The sequence below is a fragment of the Lissotriton helveticus genome, chromosome 6 (genome assembly GCF_964261635.1).
Source record: "Lissotriton helveticus chromosome 6, aLisHel1.1, whole genome shotgun sequence".
Classification (NCBI taxonomy): domain Eukaryota; kingdom Metazoa; phylum Chordata; class Amphibia; order Caudata; family Salamandridae; genus Lissotriton; species Lissotriton helveticus.
The window spans coordinates 992,466,054-992,479,253 of record NC_136067.1 but is presented as its reverse complement, the minus strand read 5'-3'; the positions used below and the strand labels follow the sequence as shown (position 1 = coordinate 992,479,253).

At 47.9% G+C, this 13,200-nt stretch overlaps 1 protein-coding gene across 2 annotated transcripts in view; it reads right to left on the bottom strand.

Annotated features, from left to right (window-relative positions):
• LOC144761620 (uncharacterized) overlaps positions 1 to 13,200 on the bottom strand; it is an 878,183-nt gene that overhangs the window by 412,005 nt on the left and 452,978 nt on the right. For both annotated transcript variants that reach the window (XM_078646920.1, XM_078646921.1), the window contains exon 7: positions 10,836 to 10,974. In XM_078646920.1, the coding sequence (XP_078503046.1) occupies positions 10,836 to 10,974 (139 nt within the window). The remainder of the gene's footprint in view (positions 1 to 10,835; positions 10,975 to 13,200) is intronic.

The following is a 13,200-nucleotide window of genomic DNA, read 5'->3' as shown; positions in this document are numbered from 1 at the left end:
CGGGCCCGCGTCTGTGTTCTATCGCCCTAAGCAGGGAAGCCCATCACAGTGGTGATTGGTCTGCCCTGCGTTTTGGCTGGAATGGGGTTGTGTTAGACTTGGCCCTCCCCCTCATGCTTCCGATGCACGCTGCACACCACTTCCTGTATCCTTAGAACAAGCAATGCGTGGACAGATACGTGGTCTAGTTGGTGAACTCCCCACAGTCATCACGGTGACGACGCGCTTTCCTCATTGTGTTGCAACCTCACTGTTGAACTTGGCCCTTCTGGCAGGTTCACCCCAGAACGTTTTGCCTTTTAATATTACATAATTATAGTGATTTCTGGTCTTTGCACACTTTGACACTGTGTCCCAGTGTAAAGTGCGTGCGCTCTCTGAGTGCGTGTGTGAGATTGGCCTGCCCTCCCATAGGAATGCATGGGGGATATGTGTGTCCATGGTAGTTCCTGATGTGTGGGGAGTGCAGGGTAGAGTATGGTATGTGCGGACTCGTGTGATTAAATGCTGCGTGATGATGTGCGTGGATTTATTGTGTCTAGTGTGGAAGTGCCACTTCTAGAAGTTGGCATGTCTGTGCAGTGAATGTGAATTGACTGTCTGGCTTGTGATTGGCTGGAGCTGGCTGGTGTGCCTGGCTCCAGGAGTCAGGATGGGTCTGCCCCGGTGGTGAATGGAGAGATCTGCATGTTGATGGGAGGGAGGAGTGCACCTGGGACCTGAATAGGGCTGGGCCTTCCCTCCACAAGGCTGGCTCCACCCCCTGCGGTGTGTCTGATGTCCCTGACTCATCCTGTGAATAGGCAGAGGGGCTGAGCAAAACAAAGTGCTCAAGAACCAGTTGCATCTGGTTCGCCCCTTACCTGCACCTTTGACAACAAAGGATTTCTGTGTATAAAAGAGGGGCTGTGACCCCAAGTAAAGGTTTTTGTTTCCTGACTTGAATCTACCAGGGGCGTGCTGCTGCTGGGGCCCAGGGGAAGGCTTGCCTCCCTGGGCCCTGCCCAGCCCCTGGTTGCCTGAGACACCTGGATACCTGGAGTTCTTGTTTGGATCCTAACAGGAGGGGGCTTGCTGCTAGTGGGGCCCAGAAGGGACCGCCATTGGGGCTGTCTCCTTGCTGGAGTGCCCTGTGTGATGGCCCATGGGCCCTGCATTGCCACTCCTGATGCCCTGGACCTCTGGGACCTATTTTCTCCTGTGTGGATTGTGCCCAGCGTTGGAGCAGCCTCCCTGCGCCTTATTTTGGGCTAGGCGCGCTTACATTTTATTTCCCTAGAGAAGGGAGAGCCTGGGGGCTGAGCAGCGCGTTGCTGCAGCCCTTCGCGAGGGAACCCCCCTCGTATGGATTCCCTCCTCCTCCTTGTGGGGTTTTGCGGGTGCCCACCCTGCTCATGCGTGATTTGCTCGAGCAGGTGCCCACCCTGTGTCTGCCTGTGTAATTGGAGGGAGCGGGTGCCCACCCCGCTCGCTAATTGTTCATTTTAGAGGGAGCCTACCCCTCGAATCCGGCCGAGAGTCCACATTGCCGCCGCGTCCGCGGCCCGCCTGGTTGTGGGCGGGGCCGCAGGACGGAAGGGGAGGTGTGGCTGGAAGCTGGTGCTGTGAGGAGAGGACGGGAGGCTACCCCGCCCCTCCGTATGGCCACCAGGAATCCCGGGTCCCAGGAGGGGGCCCGGGTGAAGAAGAAGTGCCGCCCGAGAGTGAATGCTGGAGCTTGCCCGTGCGAGGGAGAGCCCCGTGGGCGCCAGCCAGCAGCGGTAAAGAGCGGAGGGGCGCGAGGCACATTGCCGGTGCTTGCCTCCACCGCGAACACAGAAGGTGTCCTGCCGCCTGCCCGGAGGAGCCCCGCCACAGGAGAAGCAGCCCGGTGAGTGAACGGGCTGGGGGTGGCTCCGTAGGGGCTTGTATTAGCACCAGGGCGCTACACAGTAGGCAGGGGTGCATTTAGGGCAGCCCTAGATGGCAGTGGGCCACCCCAACGGTTCATTAGTGATTTACTGAGCCCATTTGTGGCTCCAACAATTGGGCATGTTTTTACTTAGAAGGCCCCGTGGGCCCGTGCGCCCTAGTGATGGACCTAATGATTTTAGGAGCCAGTACGCTCCGTGGGGGCACCGCGTTCCCAGAGCTAGATGGCTCCAGCGCTTGGGCATGTAATGTTCAGAGCCTAGAGGGCTCCCCAAAATTCCCATTATTTGATCTAGAGCCTAGATGGCTCCAACCGGTGGCGCAGTATTGTCCTAGAGCCTAGAAGGCTCCCACGTGTCCCAGTCTTTGTTCCTAAGGGCCAGTGAGAGCACATGTCGCAGTTTTGATTCACAGCTGTCCAACAAGTAGTGGGCAGCTGCACCGTTTAGGTTTTTCTTTCTAGGGACTTGTTCTTTGTGAACCCAGGAGTGAGACGCACTCCTTCGTCCCTACCTTGGCCTTCCACAGCTGGCAGCACTCAGTGCCAGCTACAGCGTTTAGGCCTCCCTGTTCTTGTTCTCAGCTGCCCAGCAAGTAGTGAGCAGCTGCCAAGTTTAGGTCTTGGCGCAGTGGCGCAACCTGGACCTCCGCTGCTTAGGCAGCAGCCCTTAATCTGTGGACATAGGGCATTTGAGCCCCTTCCTAGATGGCCAGTTGGCCAGGGGGGTTGTTACATTTATAGGGCGCAGGCCCTAATCTGATTTATGTGCTAATGTGATGTATGTGCTAGATGTGAGTTATGTGCTAATGCTTTGGGTGTTAGGAAATGTACTGTGTGTAGTATGTTTTGCGCACCCTGATTAATGCCTCTAGATATGATTTATGCATAGGAGGTTGTTTTACCTGTTTAGGTTTATGTTAGGGAGATTATACATCCCGGTGTGATTTACGCCCCTAGCGTAAGGTTTTACTTAGGTGGTGAGGGACTAATGTAGTTAGACTGGTGGAAGACTGTGCATGAGGGATTTCATGGCACAGGCTGTTGCAAGTGCAGTGATTATCAGTGTTTACTGGCTGTACGTTCTATGACCTATTTTACTTGTATGTTTTAGTTCACCTTCACCAAGTTCACTTTGTGATGATCCTGACAGTGGTCCATGTGGCCCTGTCAGGAGTACATAATCCCTTGTAAATATTGCCTGTGCCAGTTGGCACAATGTATATGGTGTGATTACTATCTGATGTGTTTTGAGAATACAAAGGCTATTTTTTATATAACCTTGTGTGGAGTGGGGGGGCTGGGATGTTGTTGCTGGTGGGTGCGTGCGCAAATGCTTTACACATTGCCTCTGGGATAAGCCTTACTGCTCGGGCATGCTACCAAGGGGGTGAGCAGGGGTTATATTTGGCGGGGAACTCCCTTGCCCTGACTAGAGTTGTGATTTCTGCCTGGCTTTGGCGCAAGCCTCAGCCAACCAGAAATCACATTTCTAACATTCAACAAGCGTGATGGTCCACCGCCAAGTTATGCTCGTTGCTGACTCATGCAGAGTGCATCACAGTGCTCACAGCGACGCCTCGGGGTGGCAGCAGGAGAGGACACATCCAGGATGCAGTGAAGCGCACATGGGTATTTTCGAATGCCGCCTCACATCCTGGTAAGTGGACACGAGCTATGCATAGATAACAGTCTTGTGGCCATTTGAATCCTGCAAAACCCAACAGTAAAAGGGCATGCACTCCGCACTACCCACAACAAGCCAAAGTCAGAGTTAGGATGCCCCCGCAGCACTGCAGAATTTACCGTTGTTAGATTTGGGGGTCTCTAGTTGGCACAGGTATCTACTTGTGACAAATAGCGACCCTTGCCTCTAGTCAGGGTAAGGGGGTACACTCCTAAAATAACCCCTGCTCACCCCCTTGGTAGCTTGGCTCGAGCAGACAGGCTTATCTCAGAGGCAGTGTGTAAAGCATTTGTGACCACATACAGTAACCACCCAGTGACAAACCTACAGATGGACACCACACAGTTGTATATTAAAAAGAAGTATTCTTTATATAGACTTAACACAAGACCACAAACGACAAAATCCACAATACTATACTTAAAAATTGTAGTTTTAGCTTAGTTCAGTGCAGTTTTTAAGATGCAACACTTTGCGTCAATGTACCTTACGATGCGTTGCGCTTCCACAACAAGCAATGTTGCAGCAATTGAAATGCGGCAAAGTTGCGGTGCAAAGAAAGAAAGACGCGAAGATCTTCCAGATGCGGCACGCTTCTCCGATGATGTGAGAAGTCTTGGTTCGATGCGTCAACTACAGCGACGACACCTTTCTTCAGCGATGCGACGGTAACAGCCTTGGCTGCGACACTGTTCTCCGACGTTTGCGACAAGCTTCCACACGATACGACAACTACAGCGGTGACATCCATGATGCAACTGCAGCAGCTCCGACAGCAACGTGCTTCACCGGGGATGCGAGGCGCTTTCCTCGATGCAGTGCAATACGACAGCCACAGCGGCGACACCCTTGTTCAGAGATGCGACTGCAACAGCAGCGTCGACGACACGCTTCTTCCTCGTTGCAAGACGCTTTTCTCGATGCGGTGCAATACGACAGATACAGTGGCGACACCCTTGTTCAGAGATGCGATGGCAGCAGCAGCGATGGGGACACGCTTCTTCTTCGTTGAGTCGCGCTTCCAGCTCCTTGTGACACACAGTCCCTCAGAAGGCCCAAAACAGCAGCAGGCACTTCCAAAGAACTCTAGGGAGCTGGGGTGAAGTCTGTTGTCCCTGAGACTTTAGTAGGAGGCAATTATTTTCCAAGCCCTTGGAGATCCTTCACAAGTTGAAAGTAAAGCACACAAAGTTCTTTCTCCTCTCTTTGGCAGTCAGGCAACCACTACAGGCCAATCCCCTAAGCAGCACTTCAGCTTAGGAATAGTCTCTCCTCAGTTTCTTCCGGTTCCTCTCCTCCGCAGAGGTTTCTTCTTGTAGTCCAAAAGTGATCTAATTTCTTGGGATTAGGGTCCCAATATTTATACACCAAAATCCTTTGTCCTCTGAGGGCAGAGGGGCCTTTGCCCAGTCCAAACCAGTTCTGGAGCACTCTGTTTACAAAACTCCTTCTTTCTTTTCACAGTGCAGGGCAGAAACATCAGATGCCCCACAGGAGGTGGGGCCAGCATTGTCAAGGGAAAGCACAGCACTGGAGCACTTTGTTGACATGATTCCTTCTCTTCTTTCACAGTGGAGGGCAGAGACATCAGCCGCACCACAGGGGGTGGAGCCAGCATTGTGGAAGGCAGGCACAACCCTATTCAGGTCACAGGTCACAGGTGCAACTCCTCCCACCCTTCTAGATGCAGATCTCTCTTTTCACCACTGGGCCGACTCATTCTGACTCTTGCAATCCCCCAGGCCTGTCACTCAAACTCCAGACAAGGAATACACAACCTATCAGAGGCAGGCTTTGGATAGTTAGACAAGAAAATACCTGCTTTCTAAAAGTGGTATTTTCAAACACAGAATGTTAAAATGAACTTCACTAAAAGATGTATTTTATCATTCTGAGTTCAGGCATACTAAACTCGAATTTCTACCATGTTCCCTGAGTCAGTTAGGATTATAAAATGTAATAATCTAACTGCCCATTCCGGCCTATGGAGAACAGGTAGCCTTGAAATAGTAAAAAAGGGAAATGGCTGTAATTCACTATTAGGACATGCCACTGATGGAGCAAGGTTTCACAAATTCCGAAACTTGCTTGTATTCAGCCCTCTCTAAATAACTTATAATATATTAACCAACATGTTCTGTTTACTAATATTTACATTTCACTGCATTTCTAGCATCTAGGGGAAGCTTGCCTATGTGCTTTTACTAACAGTAGCTCTAATGCGTTAAAATGGCCGTTTGCGTCTGTCACATCTATGTGTCATGACGTACCTCTCTGCTTGGTGGAAAAACTTTGCTTCTGGGCACTAGTGCCAGAAATGGCTGCTTAAAATTTCACACGTTAATGTTTATGCTGCAGCTTGTACTAAACTTGTTCGTTCTGCTTAATCATTAATGCACAAGTTAAAATAAAGTAATGGGAATAGAGTAGAGATAAGTTGTATACAGTGCATTCATTTATGTCTGTATTCTAAAATGCTTCTTTTTGATTTTGGTACTAGCTCGTACTTTGGGCCTGATCACTGACACATCTTCCATCTTGGATGATTCTGCACATGCGTACTCTGACTCTGAATTTGCTGAAGCACTGGCATTGAACCCCTGCCAGCCCCCTTCTAACCCACGATGTGCCTGGGAACCTGATCATCTGACCTCTAGAAAGGAAGCTACCAAATACAATGTATTCAAAATGTGTACCAATATTGTTGGGTGGAATAAAATCATGGCAAAATAAAATTATGGGTGGGGATTTAATCAATATGATTCAAACTGAAATTACATCATCTTAGTATGGTATGATGACTTCTCCTCGTCTTTTGATCAATCACTGAAGGGGAACAAATAGATTTGCGACATTTAGGGGTGGTACATTGCCCTTGAAATGGTATAACTAAGGTAGGCTCAGATAGAGAAATTGTCCGACTTGTCCGAATAGCTGACCTGTCACTGGCCCAACACACTCAATAGGCAATCGAGAGCAGAGGTGCTGGTGAAGCACTCTGTCAGAAAAATGGATTACCCAATCGGGGTAAAAATTGACTTTCCTAGAGAGAGGGGTGTGATGCTGGCGTTGCATTTAGCTGAGGTCACTTGTCCTGATCTGCACCTGTCTTTTCCTGTGGGCACCTGATTAGTCGGGAGCCTGGTCCTCGTCTGTATTTTGCCCCAGCCCCTGGCCAGGATTGGTCATTGCACCATTCTAGGTAAATATAATCTATGTGGTATGTCCTTGTGCTATTTCCCTTTCTTACCCTTCCCAGGTACCAATATCTAAAGGGGTTACTGTGATTTCTTACAAACTGTATGTCCTGCTGGTTATATTCTTGCTTGTAAAATTTATGGTTACGAGATTGTGGCCCTTTTTCATTTGACTCAGAAAATCTATCATAGATAAAGGTTTTAAAACTTTCCCCGAGTCTGTGGTTATTGTTAGAAAAGTAAATGTGTTTAAATATTACCTGTTTAACTCCCTGATCCACAGGACTTATAGTAAGGTGACAAGGATTGGTAAGTCATGGTTTACAGGTATGAGTCCTAAATCGGACCTCTGGGCAAACTGATTAAATTAGAAAATTGGTTAGGCAGGACTACTAGTTCAAAGTGTGAATGTTATATGGGCCCAAGGTGAGTATGGTAAAATTGAGCTAGTCGGTCCCTGCGTGCTCTATCACCACACACACCAGGGCATGTCCTACCTTATACTTACAATGCACCCTGCCCTTGGGCCTACCATAGGGGTGTCTGATATGAAGAAAAGGGAAGGTTTAGGGACTGGCAAGTGACGGCACGTGCCCAGTCAACATGGCAGTACCAGACTGCACACAGGCTCTGCAAAGGCAGGCCTTAGACACATTTTACAAGGCTGCTTCTGTGGGTGGCACAACCAGTGCTGCAAGCCCACCAGCAGCATTTGGATTTACAATCCCTGGGCACACTCAGTGAACTGTACTAGGGTCTGACAAGTAAACCAAAGAAAGAAGCCAATCATGGAATCACTAATCCATACATCCATTTACAATAGGGAGAGCATATGCACTTTAGCACTGATCAACAGTGGTAAAGTGCCCAGAGTCATAAAACCAACAAAAACAAGTCAGACAAAATACAGGAGGAAGGCAAAAAGTTCAGGGATGACCCTGCAAAAAGGGCCAAGTCCAACAACCGTTATTAATAATTTCCACTGCACCTTCACTATTAGTACCACAGGGAACGAGCAGCTGGTTCATCATACAAAGCGCTGTATGATAACTTTAAAGTAAACGCTGCTGATTGCCTCCAAATACACGCAGCATCTCTGTTTGATTCACACAAAATAGATCAATCCTGGCTGTTTGATGAAATCAAAGAAGTACTGCCAGTTGCACAATCTGACTCAGCAAGCTGTTCTGTGTACCCATACAGCAACTCAAAGGGCTTCCAACACATCAGGGCACGTAGACAAGCAGGCTAGTTGACATCAATACGTAAACTTCATTGTTGTCTAGAAGGTCAAACACCCCAGACTGCTGGCATTCCAGGTGATGAGGGACCAGGGCGTTGTATTTCCTTCAGGTTCCTTAATTCCAGTTACTTCCAGTTTCTTCAGTAGCTTCATATACAGTCTGTTGTCCCCAACACGTAGGCTCTTGTAAAATAACCACCTAAATGTTCTAATACAAAGTCCATGAGGTGTATGTTCTGTAGATTGTTTATTTAAGCTTAGTTACAAGGTATGTTCCAGGTAAGTAGGTAGATGAAAACAGGTAGCCCCACCAGGAGCAGCCTCCCTGCTGCTCAACTTGACATTCCAACCGACACTCAGCACATCACCAGGCACCCATTGTTCTATGACATCACCAAGCATTCAGCATTCCATTCATCACCAAGCACTCCAGCACTCATCCTGGCTGAGAAGTAGGAACGTTGTAGCTAAGGAAAAGGAATGGCAACAGTTAAGTCACAACAGACTGTTGTTGCTCCCATGTATTCCTTGGAACCTCTTCATGCCCCTCCACCCTGGTTTTGCGTTGGTTTATGGGAACTGTTGAAGTGGGATCAGGAGTTTATTTTATTCTTCTAGTAGGGACATGGATTTTCATGAGTGGGTCCTGCCCACCCACTTGTTTTTGCCTGTTGGGGGTTCTCCAGCAAACTTCCTGCTGAGCTGACTGGTCTAGACATTCCTCTGGACATGATTTTGATCTGGAGTATTCCTTCCATGCTTCCTGGCCATCTGGATTTGATCTTTCCTTGTTTGTGTCTGGGCTTTGCTCTTTCTAGCTGTCTACCTTGAAGGGCATCAATGCCTGCTTTGGTAGATCAGGAAATAATGCTTCCCTTACTTGCCCGTAATCTCCCACTCCAATTTTACTCCCTCGTTCCAGGTGTTACGACCCTCCTGACTCTGGCAAGTGTGCCCAGCTTCAATCACAGTCTGGTCAGCTGCTTTCCAAGTCATCTCAGGGGGTTTTGAGGTAGACATGGCCCTTTACAGACACACATTAAGGAGAGGAAGTTTGAACTTTTTATTTTGGGTGGAAGTGGAGTTCCTGTTTCCAATATATGGAGACTCTTCATAATTTAAGGCCTGGGACGAGGAAGTAGAATTGGGTAATGAATCAGAGTAATGAGATTACTAGTAAGTCATAGGAGCTTTACTACAGGTGAGCATTTGTCACCACGTATTATAGTTACAATTACGACACTGGAGGGGTAAATATTGAAGAGAAACACTTGAAAATATTGCTTAAGGGTGAATGTAGATTGGCTAAGAGGTGCTAAGTATGATACCAATTTTATCTCAAAGGAGAACACTGTAAGATTTAGGCAGAAAGGACTTTGAGAAATATGAAAAAAGACTCCATAATTAGAATTTAAATACCTAAATGCAATTCAAACGTTTATAATAAAAAAATAATATTATTAAATTAATAAAAAACAGAGGGAGGGAGGGGGCGTGGCTTGCTGTAGTGCAAGATGGCCGTGGCCTAGAGGAGCTCCGGGGAAGAGACAGACTCCCCAGCTTATCCGTGTACTAATCCGCAAGGTTATCGTAACCCAAAGGCACCTACTTGTGAATGATGGCGAGCAGATCTCACTGAGCTCGTTCCGGGACCCCTCCGAGGTCCGTGGCGGTGTGGAGAGGGCGGCGGCGGTGACGGTCTGCTCTGGCGGCTCCAGTCCCCGAGCCGCACGCATCTGAGGGGCTGTGCACGGCAACTTTTGCCCGCTCTGTATGGCTTCGGGAGGACTGTGTCGGCCACGGACGCGGCGGGAGTGGTGGCAGCCTGAAGCGCTAGTGTCGTCTGGAAGTTGCGGGCATCCCCCCTCCCTCCCCCTGTACCAGCGCGGCCGCCGACTGCGGCCTGTGGCCTGTATTTGACCCACAGGGCGGGAGGCGAGTTGGGGGCCGGTCTGTTCACACGACCGGGCACCCCCCTGCACCATTTGATGCCCTGATCTGGTCGTCGGCGATGTAAGAGGGCTTCCGTGTTGGTGCTGGGTGCCTGAGGCTCGGGAGTTTAGGAGTAGTAAAGTTAGGACTCCTAACTTTAGGACTCCTAAATGAATTCTGTGAAAACCGAAATGAGTAAGTGCCTTCTGTGAATAGCAAAATGGTAGTACGTTTCGGATTTTTTTCTTAAGTTAGTTCTGTGAATCGGGCCCTGTATCTTTCCAAGTCCGAAACTGCCTCAATTGCAAACATGGGCCACTTTTTTCGTTTTTTTATTCATTAATGGGGGACAACTTTTAATTTTGTACCTGGCCTATTTTTCTGTCCCAGTCTGACCTTGCCCTCAGTCCTCTACTAACAAACAGCTTAATGAGGGCCATACAGTGGGCCGATGCTGACCTGCAAGTGTACAGAGTCTCCACAATTCAGGATATGACGAGGCATTCGACCCAGTCCTCTGATTAACTATGAGGTAGCCTTACCTAGTTCTCAGTGCTAGCAGTTAGACAGTTACAGAACACAGAGTTGGTTATTGGGTCCCTGATCTAGTATAAAGCAGTCCCACTCCTTTTGTATTCAACTGATGAAATTATATTTTTCCAACCTGAGTCAGTTTAGAAGGCTGTGCTTACCTGTGGAAGCATAAGGAAATGAAGAGAGCTCGTAACTGCTCCATAGTTCATCAGAGAAATAATCTTTTTTACACAGATTTTATATTTTCAAAATGGCCCCCCAAGTGGCGTGAAGCACCAACACATTTTAATGTAAGAGTAATAATAAGAAAAAATATATATACAGAAAACTAACTCTTTGATTTCACATCCTGAAGGGTATCCTTGAGCTGTGCACCCTCAGCTCCAGCCTGTATTAATTGATGAAATACTTCAAAATCTCCCCTGCTCTTGAGGATTCCTCTTCTCATGAGCTCGTCCTGTAGTTCGATGATCTAAAGAAAAGGATTGAGATGGATAGATGATACTAGTGATCTCATATGTTATTTCCTGCCAATGGTTTCTGAGAGTGAAACAGAAAAAATACTTTGAGATTTAGGTTTCTAAGAAAACATGTTACTCCTGGAAATGTATGAGTACACCACATCTAAGTCTAGAGTGAGACACAGCTAATCAATCAGTCTTGTAAAGCCAGGAGTAATGCACAACTAAGACAGGAGTAAGGCAACAACTTCTTGTTTAGACAACAGATCTTAGGAGAGTGGGTCCCAAGGTTGTCCACAAGGAGGGATGAGGGGGAGCGCTTGTCCCTCCCCCAGATCCTGGATAAAACAAATTCAAAATTGCACTGTCTGTATTATACCGGCATCTACTGGCAGTGGGATCTTGAATTTTTTCAATTATGCCCCTCCCTGAAAAAAGTTCTGCGGACACCCATGGTGAGTCCACCTGCATATGGGCAGCATCGTTGAACAGGAGAAATCAAAGTGTACATTTGTGCAGAGTATGGATATGTACATGAACATGCTAGGATGGTTGCAGCTTCATTCCTGTTCAGAGTGGAAGAAAGGCATGTCTCAGTTGCCCTTGTGGCAGATTGTGATTCCTCTCTTGATTCATTCAGATTATATTCCCAGCTGAGCACTTGCCTGTTACTTTCATTCCTTGGGCCTCATTTATGAGGCTGTGCGTCACTTTTACGCCGCCGGTGTGTCACTTTTTGTGACGCACCGGTGGCATAAAAAAATGCACCTTGTTGCGCCATAGTTACAAAGTGACGCATCTAGGTAGATGCGTCACTTTGTAAACCCCTGTGCCACATTATACCTGCGCCAGGTATAATGTATGCAAGGGGGGCGTTTTGACGCAAGAAAGGGTCATGGAAGTGACGCAGTGAAATCTATAAGATTTCACTGCGCCATTTCTTTGCCACTAATGCGTCAAAATATTACGCCTGCTGATGCAGGCACTAACAACATGGAATTTGCCCATGTGAAAGAACACATTGCTGGAGTTGCGTCACTTTTGTGACACACTCCAGCAATGCGTCACTTTTGCGCCTACAGATACGTCAGAAATACTGACGTATCTGTAACTCCTTGCGCCATGATGCGTCATATTATAAATATGACGCATCAATCATGACGCAAGGAGTGCGCACTGAGAAGTGACGCATCGCTGCTTTCACGCAGCGATGCGTCATTTCTCATAAATGAGGCCCCTTGTCTTCCCAAAAATAGGCGCAAGATTTGTGTGGGTGAGTGCTCACCGTGCCACTGGAAGGGTCAATTTGAAGTGAGCATTGGTCAATGTGCTTCTGTCTTTTCACCCTGCTATATGGAGCGGTGTTTTACCTCTGGGAGAAAATTACTGACCTGGGCAGGAGGGGAAGGGAACCATAAGTTGGTTACTGGTGGGTGACAGGGGAATATAGGGGAACACCAGCGAGGCAATAACGTCCTGTGAGGGGCTTGCGATGCCGATCTCATTGCCTGTCCACTTAATGCCTCCCAGACCTACCACACACATCTTGTGATAAAAACCCACCCACCAGAGCCACTTTCAGTTGCTGTTTGGGGGAAGAAGGCAGTGCAAATATGTGCCAGTTAAGCTGGGTGTAGCTTGATGAGTTTATTTATAGGAGTATTACGATTTCCTCTTTGGTATAGGGGGATGGTGGGACTAGTACTCCAGTTGGCTAGTGATACTATTAGGGAACTTTATATCTTGCGGAATATGTTGAGGCCCGCATGATCATTTTGTTCCTCCAAATGAGGGCTACAGAGTAGTTAGTACTTTTGAGGGAGATAAGACTGGTGCCCCATGTTTCTGATCATGTGGCCCAGGCCCTTGGGCTTAGGTGCAAAAGGGAGAATCAGGTCCAAGACGGGGCATGTAAGGGTGGTTGCCAAAGATCGACCTCAGAGTATGGGTATACGAAGGAGGCATGGGCCCTCGAGCACGAGGATGTTTTTTCCATCTTAGACAATCTTTTTTAAGGGTGATGCTGGTGAGGTTAAAAGCTGCCAAGGCGTTTGACTTGGCTTATTTAAAAACTGTGATATGCGTTCCGAGCAATACTGGCCTTAAAAACATTTTTTTTGCTGCTAGAACAATTTTGAGGATCTCATCTGAAAGTTGCTGGTTTTATTTTTTACATAAGTTACATTCCTGTGTTGGGGTGACGTTGTGGTCAATTTTAAAGAATGTGTACTGTGAAT